Source organism: Hordeum vulgare, chromosome 2H, assembly GCF_904849725.1.
Source record: "Hordeum vulgare subsp. vulgare chromosome 2H, MorexV3_pseudomolecules_assembly, whole genome shotgun sequence".
NCBI lineage: Eukaryota > Viridiplantae > Streptophyta > Magnoliopsida > Poales > Poaceae > Hordeum > Hordeum vulgare.
In genome coordinates this window covers 47,919,287-47,932,154 of record NC_058519.1, presented here as the reverse complement: position 1 = coordinate 47,932,154, position 12,868 = coordinate 47,919,287, and the positions used below count along the sequence as shown (strand labels likewise).

Below are 12,868 nucleotides of genomic sequence, written 5' to 3'. Positions count from 1 at the left end.
GGATGGCGAGGCGATGGCAAGGCGCTGACAAATTGCAGCAGCAGCAGGACAGTCGATGAAGAGGTGTTGGTGTCTTCAAAGGGGTGGTTGCATCGAGGGCATGTCTGTTCGTTGAAATACACTCCTTCCGTAAAGAAATATAAAAGCGTTCAGATCACTAAAGTTGTCAAATAACTTGGTCCTCATGTTGTGTCAAATGAGGTCGGAGTGATCACACGGCACATCTTCATGAACTAGAATGTTGGTGCAGCGGCTGTGTCAAATGAGGTCGGAGTGATCACACGGTTCATCTTCATGAACTAGAATGTTCGCACACGAACAAAGGAGCTTTTTATGGGCCTTGCCAGTCAAAAGAGAACGCAGTAGCGGCCCGAACACCTGCAAAATCTTCAGTTTGCAGGAAAAAACAGTCCGGATAGCTCGACGGACCAATACAAAGCTACATTGGATGGTTTCTGCGGTCTGTACGAATACAAGTTGTTCAAGGGCCGGCATTGGAGATGCCGTGCTTTTATTTTCCTCCTTGTGCAACAATCATTGGATACCTTCACGATTTTGTAAGAAGCTAGGCTTCTATCACAATTTGAAGAAGCCAGATTTGTAGTGCCGTATCTTGATGCATGAGTCATCTGTCAGGCACTATAGATAGACGATTTTAACATTATGCTTGACTACTAGCAGCTCACAAAATTACTTATCATTCGGAACATGAATTTCTAATGAAAGTGAATTCCAAACAATGCTACGCTCAATATTTTGTGCAGCATTTCCCATCCTCGGATTCAGTGAATTAGCAGCATTGGCTTCGACCATTCACTGCCTTCATCCAGTGCACCAAACAACAATGTGTACACGTTATTATCGGTTCTAGCCCTACCGTGTCACACCAATTATCCCATCCCACCCAGCCAAAAATGTTCCCCTCGGGTATCAGGTGTGCTGCAGGATCTGCAGCTGCAGCATCCAGGTGTCCAGCAGTGGTGTTCCTTCTCTACGCTGCTTCAGGCTGACGGGTGAGCTTGTCGAGATCCACGGAAATATCAAGGCCTGAATTGACCATTGAGGTGATCATCTTCGGGATGTCCTCGATCAAAGCTTCCTCCATTGCCTGGAATGTGTAGAGATACTGTTACTAGACGAATCGCCGAATGCAGACCCAAATGTATATTTCATGTACCAAGTAGTAACTCTTCTAGAAGACTGGTGTGCGAACATATATGCTAGTGACTAGATACGCGGGGTGAAAATAATCGTGCCAGGAGCTACAAACTGCAGGAACTGAACCGAAAGATCGTCTATATCGATCTCACCTTCCTGTCATCTTTCTTCTGCCTCTTGATCACCTCAGTTGGCCATTCGGCAACAAGCTTTTGGAGTTCATCTTTCACAAATGGTTTCTTCTGATCAGGCAGGTGCTACATGCAACCAAAAGTTATCATCACGTAAATGTCGATTGCGTAAATAAGAACTGAACTGGTTACCAACTCTTTTGGCATTCAGATTTCCTTGAGTTGAGAAAAATATTTGTACAAACTAAAAAAATGCCAATATAGAAAAGCTTCAGGAGTGAGGAAGAGCCATTGTCACCCTAAGAGAAACTAGTGCATGTTCTTGACTTCATGGTGTGAAGGAATTCCAGTATTGTAGGAATACAGATACAGGTCTAATGGGTCCGATAGTAAGACTAGAATAAATCTTATAATGTCCAAAAGGGAAATAAGATGCTGTTGGTCGATATGAAGCAATAGTAGCAATTAGTATTGTGTAACCAACCTTGTAAAGAAGTTTTATGGTGGCAGCGGCATTTTCCGGCTTGCGTTCAAGCAGAGACCCCTGCAAAAAGACAATTCATAATGGGTCTCGGATTAGAAGAAACTAGTGTGGCAATGAGGGTGAAACATTAATATGAAATATTTTTAGTACAAAAGTGAACAAATTCAGTAAGTTCACACGAAATAAATATTAGAAGAATCAGCATCATAGTTTTATCACTATGTACAAAATAGTGTGCATACTAGGAGCAATTACCTTTACGCATGCAAAACCTGATGTAAGAGTATAGTGTTTGATAGACTTGCCTCTCAGGCTATTGATGTTCCATATAGATTGAGAGTCTCCTGCAGAAGCAGAAATATTAGTAAAGCATCCTTCACAGAACAAAACCTTACTTACTGTCAAAAGAATAATACTCTAAGATGCAACGGTTGAAGCTTTAAAGTTTAAAAAGAAACAGCAAAACTAAGTTTTGACTGGTAAACAACTGAAAATGGTTATTATGAGAGGGAACATCACAACACGAAATTAACAGAAACATTATTTTTCAAAACATCACTCTCCTGGATGTTATAATGAGGATTACTACCTTAGGAGCGAGCCAGGCAACTTGCAATGAGAAGTGGAACATATTTAGTCCATCCCTAATTGGCTAAATTGTAGCATTTCTTGCCATTTTTCGGCAGAGGTCCAGAACGGCCATGCATCACTAACACAGCTAACATCAAGCTTACCGATACACTATAATTTACATAAGAGTCAAACTGCTTACCAACTTTGGCAGCAAATTCCATCCATACATCAAATGCAGTACGACGCAACTTGACTCCAGCCTGAACAAATCTTGCCGCATATTTTGAGAGTAAATCCCATCTATCAGTGTTATAGCAGATACTGCAAAATACAAAAGGTATCCATGGAATTAATACATAAACATGATCAGAGTCTTTGCCTAAAAAAGAAAACCGAAATACAAATCAAAATCACAATGAAAAAACTCTGTGAAACAATTACTGAAAGATACACATATTAAACATACTTCTGCGCTATGTGTAGGTGTGTAATTAATAGCTAATAAGATAACATTTGGAAGATCTGCTAGGACAAAAAAATAACGACAAAGTTGGTCAGTACTATCATGCAAAAATGAAAAGACAGATACGATGCAGTGAAACACCAGAACTGGTTTAAATTCTCCAAAGAGCTCTTCAACTATGTACACTTTAACTTTAATCTAAATGGGTAGGACTTGGCATGCTACGATATGAAAAGTTTTAAACACTGAAAGAGAAGAATTGTATGCATTGGTAAATAGCAACTGAGAACAAATGAAAGCATACCCGAAGACAATATCAGCAGTGCCTGGCTGTAATGGCAACGAATTCCTCCTAAGGACTTGCATTATCTTCTCCATTAGCTTAGTATCATTGTGCTCTTTAGCATGTTGCTGTAGAAGGAAAAATCATTACAAAGCAACTTGGGAAGTGATCGAAGGAGTTAGTAACAATGGATACCAGTAGATAATGGGCAGAACCAATGGTTGGCGTTATTCCATAAACATTATGATTCCATAAAACCTTCAACCCTGCATTCATAGCACAAAGATGCATTACAGGCTTTGGGTTCCCTTAGCCATAACTTTCGAATATAGAACGCGGCATTGATGCCAAAAAAAGTAGCACAAACAAGTGACATTATTTTATCAACATAGCTGGAAAAAAAATTGGGGGGGAGGGGTATCGTTTCCATGCAGTATATGGAAGTCGGCATTTACATAACTGAGATATGAGGCCACACATTGCCAGTTCCACTTATCAAATGCTTCCACAAAATAAGGTTAACAAATTTAGCCACATGTTCTTTCTTGTTTGAATATCTATAAAGCATCCTTCTTTAATCATTTTCATTAGGATTTACTCCCTTCGTATCAAAATATAAGACATTTTTGTAGGCTAAACTGGCCTACAAAAACGTCTTATATTTTGGTACAGAGGTACTAGTACGCAAGGCATAAGGCCTACAAAGGAAATCTAGAGCTAAATACCAGAAATACATCAAAACAATGATTTATGTGCCAACAAAAGGCAGAAAGAAACACATGTTAACAAATAACCACACATTTTTCAGACTGCTAAATAGAATCATACCGTAGTCAAGGACACCCACACGAGCACAAGCCTCAGAAACTTTCATACAGAGATGGTCGTTGAAGTTTGCATTGATGCGAAGATTTGATAGCCTCTGCATCAATAGAAAAAATGTTGGTTTCAGACAGCATCTAGCCACAGAAAAATATAACTAGAAGTACAAAGAACACCCTTTGCCTGTCTACCATCTGGAAGAAAACTATTAACTATAAGGGGGAAGAAAAGACTGACATGAGAAGCTGCTAACTAAAGTTAAGATACTTCATGTGCTAGCTGTTAGGAATAAGATACTTCATGTGCTAGCTGTTAGGCCAGTATATATACATGTACAGGTGATGGACTATATGCAGGAAACCCCTTATATATCGGGATAAACACAAAAGGGTACATGACTTATATGATAACTCTAACACCCCCCTCAAACTCATGGTGGATGAACAACACTGAGTTTGGAGAGATAAAAGCCATGTTGTGCTCTAGTCTGGGCCTTCGTCAGGAAATCCGTCAACTGTAACTCGGAAGGCACATACTGAAGAGCAATGATCTGATCCTGCACACTAGCGCGCACATAGAAAGCATCAACACCAATGTGCTTGGTGAGCTCATGCTTCACAGGATCGCGCGCAATGCTAATAGCACCTGTACTGTCAGATAAGAGCAGTCGGTGTAGTGACAGAAACACCAAAATCCTGAAGTAACCATCGTAACCAAGTCACCTCTGTCGTCAAAAGAGCCATCGCTCGCAACTCAGCCTCTGCACTCGAACGGGAAACTGCAATATGTTTCTTCGTCTTCCAAGCAATGAGAGAACCACCAAGAAAAACACAGTAAGCAGAAAGTGAACGGCGATCTGAAGGATCACTAGCCCACGTAGCATCCGAATAGGCCTGAAGCTGTAAAGAACTGGAGCGAGGAAAGAATAGACGGTGAGAGATCGTGCCCCGAAGATATCGGAGAACACGAAGGAGATGACTATAGTGAACCGAGGTAGGAGCGGAGACGAACCGACTCGAAATATGAACCGGATAAGAGATATACAGACGAGTGACAGCTAGATAGACAAGACTGCCAACAAGATGACGATAACGCGTCGGATTAGGCAGAGGATCACCATCAGTAGCACGGAGGTGAACAGTGAGCTCCATAGGAGTCTCAACAATGCGCTCGTCAGTAAGAGCAGCACGAGCAAGAAGATCCTGGATATACTTTTCCTGGGATATAAAAAAGCCATCAGAAGTAGAAAAGACTTCAATCCCAAGAAAGTAGCGAAGAGGTCCAAGATCAGACATAAGAAATTGCTCACTAAGACGGGCCTTTACAAAGGCAATATACTCGGGGTCATCCCCAGTGATGATCATGTCATCAACATAGAGAAGAAGAAGAGTCCGACCATGAGGAGAAAGGTGAATAAACAATGCTGGATCATGAGCACTCGCTGAAAAACCAGCGGCAGTCACCACAGAGGCAAAACGCTCAAACCAGGCACGAGGGGCTTGCTTAAGGCCATAGAGAGAGCGACAAAGACGATATACCATGCCATCAGGAACAGAATACCCAGGTGGTGGCTGCATGTACACCTCCTCACGCAGCTCACCATTAAGAAAGGCATTATTAACATCAAGCTGAGATATAGACCAGTGGCGTGCAGAGGCCACGGCAAGAAGTGTACGAACAGTGGTCATATGGGCGACAGGAGCAAAAGTCTCGTCATAATCATGACCATGCTCCTGCTGAAAACCACGAGCCACAAGACGAGCTTTGTGACGCTCAATGGAACCATCGGAGCGAGTCTTAACCTTGTAAATCCACTTACAAGTGATGGGACGAACTCCGGGAGGAAGGGAAACAAGATCCCACGTACCAGTGCGTTCAAGAGCAGCAATCTCCTCTGCCATCGCAAACTGCCATTCAGGATGAACAACAGCCTCATGAGAGGAAGTCGGCTCAAGAACAACAGAACCAACAGTGGGAAATCCAAGGCGATCAACAGGCGGACGAAGGCGAGAACGCAAGGCATAGGGAGGCTGAGATGAGGATGATGACACATCCGCAGAGGCATCCACATGACGTGAACGACGAGTGTAACACTGAGGAAAAGATGGAACAATGCAAGGGAGGATCGCCAAGGTAGAATCGTGGGGTGAAGACGTAGAAGTCACCGGAGAGGAAGGTGCAGAATCTGGTGACATGCCAGGAGAGGAAACCGTGGGAGATGGTGGTAGCAAATCGAAAAAAGGTGGAGAAGCAGAGGGAGCGGAACGAATAGGCAAAGGCTCGATGGGGGTGAGAGGTGTATCAGGAAAAGTGAGGAAAGAGATATCCTCCACTGAAAAGGTCGAGGAAGATGGGCGTGGGTAGAAGGGACGAGACTCGTCAAAAGTCACATCCCGAGAGATAAGCATCCAACGACTGATAGGATCCCAACAACGATAGCCCTTATGCTCATCACTGTAGCCTAAGAAGAGACATCAACACACTGAGCGGTCAGTTTGGTGCGTTCGCGAGGGGCAAGAACATAGCAAAAACAACCAAATAGGCGAAGCATCGAATAATCGGGAGAACGATCAAAAAGACGCTCAAAAGGAACACCACCCTGTAGAGCAGTAGAAGGTTGTAGATTGATGAGATATGTGGAGGTGGAGACGGCCTCAGCCCAGAAATGAGGCGGGAGAGAGGCAGCAATCATCATCGCACAAGCCGTCTCAAGAAGGTGACGATGCTTGCGCTCAGCTACACCATTCTGAGCATGAGCACCAGGACAAGAGAACTGAGCAAGGGTACCCTGCTCAGCGAGAAATCCACGCAACATCTTGGAGATATACTCTCCAGCAGAGTCAGCACGGAACACACGAATAGGCGTAGAGAACACACGAATAGGCATAGAGAACTGAGTGTGAACCATGGCAGCAAAGCGCTTATAGATAGATAATACCTCACTACGAGAAGACATAAAATAGATCCACGTGTATCGAGAGAAATCATCTATAAAGATAATATAGTAGCGATGGCCTCCCTTCGAGGAAAAGGGAGCTGGACCCCAAACATCCGAGTGGACAAGGTCAAAAGGACGCTGAGACACAGTCTCGCTATGAGGATAAGGTAACTGAACCTGTTTACCAAGCCGGCAGCCCTGGCAGTCTGAAGACACACCACCGGAGACGGATCCAAGAAGACCACGTCGAACTAAGGATGAGAGACAGGAGCCACATAAATGACCTAGACGATGATGCCACTCTTGAAAAGAGCTGGTAGACAAAGCAACAAAGGAGGAAAGACTGGTTGCGGTGGCAGCGGATGGAAGGTGAAGCCAGTCAAGCTCCCAGAGACCCTGAGAGTCACGGCGCCGGGGCCAGCACCAAGAAGAGCACCAATGTGACGGTCCAGAACTGAACATGAGTCAAAGTCAAGGATGACCCGACAATCAGAGTCAACAATCTGGCCACCAGACAGGAGTTGCATGGTAAGCCGAGGAACATGAGCAACATCGGGAACATGAAAAGATGAAGTGCTAAGAGTGCCTCGGCCAGTAACTGGGAGAGAAGTAACATCAGCAGTAAGAACATGAACAGGAGAATCAAGAGGTCCAGTAGATGACAGAGTGGATGAATCAGGGGTCATATGAAAAAGATGCTCTAGTATCAAGAACCCACGGAGATGTACCTGCGTGTGTAGAAGGTGGTCTCACAATGCCAGAAGAGTCCGTAGCAGAACCAACAGAACCTGTCGGTGAAGAAACAACAGATGGAGCTAGCAGACATTGAAATCGTCCAATCTCCTGCTCAGTCAGGGGCGCAACTGAAGATGTCGATGTAGACACACCCGACAACGGAGAGTCGAAGGCAAGCAGCAGGGCACGAAGTCGCACAATCTCGTCCTCGGTGAAGTACACAGCTGAAGTAGGCGGCGTAATGGCACGAGGAGAGAAGCAGCCACCACCACCTGTGGAAGCCGCCAAATATGGCGGTGTAGCATGTCCAGTATCGTCGGCAAAGACCGATGGAGAAGACGAGGCCGTGTGCAGACAAGCACCAAGCGCCAAGGGAAGACGCGTGGACGAAGAGCAGTCCATGGAGTCATAGGCACCAGGACAACCGGTGAAAGTCGCGAGAGGTGTAGGAGAAGAGCGACATGCACCGATGGAAGTCGCGAGAGGAGTCGGTGTAGAGCGACAATCACCATATGTAGAGCTCGCGGGAGCAACAGAAGAACTACCAGCACAGCCGTCAGGAGTCACGGGAAGCAAGGGATTGCAACGTTGCGGGCTGGTGTAGACCATTTTTTTTTAAGGAATCGCAGTCAACGAACAGCGTCCGCGTCTGAAACCGCGTCTGCGTCAACAGCAGGATTGGAGGCGCCTCGATCTGGCGAGAGGGGGCGCTGGATCCCTCGTGGACCTAGCAGAGTTGACCTGGAGCGCTGGATCCCTCGTGGACCTGGCAGAGCCTTCGAGTAGGTCTGGCAGCGGGCGCCTCAATCTGGCAGGACCTGCAGCCGCCAGAGGAGCAGGGCCTGGCGAGATTGGGGATCAGCGGATTGGAGATCGGCAACTGCGGATCGGATCAGATTAGTGCGGAGCTGACGGCGCGGGAATCAGCGGCAGCGACCAGATCGGGAGATCGACAGGATCAGGAGCAGCGCTTCCAGCGGGACGAGCTGGACCAGGCGGGACTGGTGGGATCTGGAGAAGCAGCGACGTCCGAACGGGACGGCAGCTGCGGCAAGCGACACGATCGGGGAGGAGAGGAGGGTGGGTAGACCGGCTGCTAGGATGGGTAGAAGAAAAAGCAGCGACGGCGCTGGATCAATCACACGAGTTGCGGCGTGCAAAAGATTAACCTAGCTCTAATACCATGTTAGGAATAAGCAACTTGTATTCCCATGAGGCCATAGGCCAGTATATACACATGTACAGGTGGTGGACTATATGCAGGAAACCCCTTATATATCGGGATAAACACAAAAGGGTACATGACTTATATTATAACTCTAACACTAGCAATCCAAGAGTCTGGACAATCAAGTGACATCATGATCCGAGAACATAGCACCGTAACCCATATGTATATTTAAAGTCACCGGTAAAAAAATGTCAATATGTTCAACATACAATGGAAATTCTATGTTAACTCGACTAAGTGGGCGGCTATGTTTCATAGAAAAAAAGATCCTAAAAATCAAGAGGAGATGTTTCACGTAACTGTCACCAGGTGAGTCAAATGAGAATCTGTTGAGATAATAACACTACGTGATGCAGCCTACTAAACTGTCAAAAGGAAGCATTGTTAACTTAAGAGAAAAATGGATGTGACTTACGAATATTCTTAGCTTCTGCAAAATCTGAAAGAGAAGTTTAATATCCTCCTCACTGGAGCAACTACTGATCATAGACCACAACCAGGCATTTGGCGGCATAGTCTGGGCTTCAACAGACTTCAGCATTTTCTGGTACAGCTCCTCTGCAGATTCTGCAGCAAATCATGACATGAGAAAATGCAAACACTATTAAAAAAACATACCAAAAGGGAAGGCTGATGAACATTAGGAAATTTGCAATTAGTAAATACAATCAGATAGAAACATGTGTCACATTACATTATTGTAACAATATGAAGTGAGATAACTTAAACATAAACTGATTGTGGTAGATAAATATATAAAACCATAGGAAACAATTCACTCATATCAGAAGAAAGTCAACATAAATTTGCTACAAAACGTAATTCAATAAACTATTTGTTTTGCTTTCTGAAAATGGTTGAATTTATCTGCAAAGATTGTATATGTCTATGAATTTCTAAGAGCCGAAAGAAAAGGTCAACTTGTGTAAACTGAATATAAGATCACGGAATTCATTCGAGCAATAAGAGCCAGGACAAAAACCCTGATGAGTCCACATAATAGATGGCAGACCAATACCTGTAAGAGAAATTCTTACATTGCTAACTTAATAATGATACATAGTAAAACACTAGTAAAACATAGTAAGTTGAATGTAGCAAATAGCAGTAAGGATTAACGGAAGAGTAGAAACAGAAGACAGTGACGGGATCAGGGCAGAGCATAGTACTCAAAAGTAACCTTTAGGTTGGTCGATTCCACTTGAGTCTGTCGATAAATGAGCTCTTGTCATGTGATAGCACATTGATTTCTTACACCGACATTGAGAAATTACGGTTTGCGATAGCAAAGTACCTAAATTATCCAAATAAATGTAGTTATGCTTCGTAAGTAGTTTGCACTACCTAACTATTTTTCTCAGAGAAAAAGCAATACTATGTTCATCGGAGCATCGAAGGATCAGAAGCAACAGAACAATAAAAGAATAACCATGGCTCCCTAAAATAAACAGTCATGTGGCTTCTATGCAAACTAAACGGCCGCGTGCAGAGCATAGTACTAAATGGCCACACAAGCAGTAATATAGAGTATGTTCTATTTCTATGGTGATATCTTACTATGCCCTGAAGTAAATCAAGCAGCACAATGCACCACAAACCAACTGCATAGCTACTCTCAAATAATATTCCAGTACATGAGATCCGAAATTTGCTTCACCAAAAAAGTTATCACCCAAGATACATATCTCTAAACCGTACACAAATAATCCCATCCCTAATTCCCAGCTAATGTGCCGTGAATGACCTGAAAACACTCAGCAACAGCAGAAAACCACGGCCTCGTGTCAAAAACTACCACATAACTTTCCAGAGCATGGCGCGCACTAACAAACATTTCCATCGCCCTAAACCCTTAAACCTTCATAGGCTATTCCGGTCCCCTTATCACCATGCTTCACCGCTTGCTCCTAGAACATGAGCGGACTAACAGAATGGACCCCTGGAGACCATGGCTCGAGATCGTACAGCTAACGCACCACCCTGCCTGCCCACCACCCATTCGACGAAATGCCGCACCAAGTAACTCGGATGCAGCGCGCTGCCGATGTGGTCACCATAACAAGATGGGTGTTTTGAGGTCAGAGAACTCACGGGGTATGTGGGAGGAGAAGCTCCTCGTGTGATCCGGAGAGGAGCGCGAGGCGGGGAAGCCATTCTCGAGATGAGGCAGGAGAACAAGCTCGGCGCCTGCTGCGCACCCGCGGTGAGAGGCGGAGAGAAGCCCCTGGATCCCGGAGGCCGCCGGTGAAGCGAGGAGGCGGCGCGCGCGCGCTGCGGCGGCCTGCATGGCTCGTCCTTCTCCGTGCGGCGGACGGAGAGAGGGGGGTTTGGGAGGAAGGAGGGAGGGAGGCAGACGCGGCGGCGCGAGCTCGGGGCGACGACCGGAGGAGGTGGTCGGGGCGGCCGCGTCGGGGCGCGCGCTCGTGGCGAAGGAGAGGCGGCGGCGTGGAGTGGGGCGGCGGCGGGGCGTGTCACACCTGCATCTTGCTCGGCTGCTGTAGCTGCAGTGGACCAAGGAAAGGAGTCGAGGCCCAATAATGCTCTGGCCAACGGGCCGTGTGACGTTCGCTCGTGCCGGCTGTGGCCCACGCTTTTTTTCACTCTAAGAGAAAGAGCCGTGGATTTGTCTTAAAAAAAAAAGAACTGAAAACTTGTCACCTTCTATGTGAGTGGAAAAAAACTTATCGCCTTCTTTCTCTCCAGCTCACACTTCCCTCATCCCTGATTTCCTACCAACCATCAGCCTGTGCAATCTAGATTTCTGTCTTAGGATCAGGTCTATACAGGATGGTGCGAGGAGAGGGCGACATTGACATGGCGGCTAGGTTTGAGCGAAGGCTTAGAGTAGGGGAGCTCGGGGAAGAAAGAAGAGAACTTTGTGTGGTATTACCCAAGTCATCAAATAGTTATTGTCACTTCATTGTGGTGTTTGTGGTAAATAGCTATTATGAAAATTGTTTTTATTGTATTGTGATTATCATCGCTCTACGCATTTAGGATGTGTTTAGAAATGCTCTAATACTGCCAACTTCATACTTGAAGCAGGCCTGATGCGCCAATTCCAAAGATTCAACTACAGACTGCTGAGATGTTATGTGGTGTAAACCAAGTAGAGAGTTGAAGAAGTTGGGGTTCGACATACATGAGAAGATGGCATTTGAAGGGTTGCGGGAAAATACTTCTGGTTCCCAAGTTAGCCGAGGAGCGTACTTATTTGCTACATTATGTTTCTATCCCTCATGATAGCGATTTTTTCTCTTTCCCACCTAAACATGACTATAACCATGGTTCTTTCGCTGACGGTCCGAGCTCTCCGCTCAATCCAACCCCCCCGAATGGGCCACCATGTGTCATTTCGTGGTTGTCGAGTGGCAAATCGTATGAATGAGAAGGTGTGTTACCGAATGTTACCTAACTCCCAAAATTCTCACAAGTTAGTATTGGGGCGGTGGCAGGAGTTGGGAAGCTGAGGGCTGGAGATAATTGTTGAACACAACCTTAGACTACGCTAATATTCATTCCCTTGGATCCGGCTCCACAAATTTCAAACTTTGCACCCCCGCTCCACGTTCGTATAATCGGTGGAGTTGCGAGCCGGTTGTTGCTGAACAAGCCCTAATTTGTCTGGGCTAAATCTACAATTGTAACATTCCCAATGCGTATCAAATGATGGATAGAGCTTTGATGACCCACGAGTAGAGGGGATCAATCGTACACTTTTCGTTAAGTAAGGGTGTTGAACCCAACAAGGAACGAAAGAAATTGACAACCAGGTTTCGGCAAGGTTTCACTGCAAGTAATGTAAGATACATTTGATAAATAGTTGTGATAGATGGCAAGAGTGCGATTGTTGCATCGGTGTTAAGGACGACCCGTTGAATATTTAGTTTCGACTTGCATTACTTGGGGATAGGTGGATGGAGTGGATTTATTTGGTCTAGAGGTTGATGACAGTCAACCCGTCAGATGGTGATAGTCAACATGTCAGATGATGATGTCTCATTTTGGTGGAAGCTAACAACTTATGATGGTACATATGGAAGTTGAAAA

The 12,868-nt window shown here is 45.3% G+C and overlaps 1 protein-coding gene across 1 annotated transcript; it reads right to left on the bottom strand.

Annotated features, from left to right (window-relative positions):
• Positions 1 to 648: 648 nt before the first annotated feature.
• LOC123429495 lies at positions 649 to 11,314 on the bottom strand. The gene is made up of 11 exons (XM_045113522.1): positions 10,910 to 11,314; positions 9,999 to 10,112; positions 9,234 to 9,385; positions 3,921 to 4,014; positions 3,288 to 3,358; positions 3,114 to 3,220; positions 2,546 to 2,667; positions 2,029 to 2,117; positions 1,774 to 1,833; positions 1,311 to 1,415; positions 649 to 1,108 (listed from the first exon to the last, which is right to left on the bottom strand). The coding sequence occupies exons 1-11, from the start codon at positions 11,103 to 11,105 to the stop codon at positions 992 to 994; spliced, it is 1,227 nt and encodes a 408-aa protein (XP_044969457.1). The 5' UTR covers positions 11,106 to 11,314; the 3' UTR covers positions 649 to 991.
• Between the last annotated feature and the right edge of the window lie 1,554 nt (positions 11,315 to 12,868).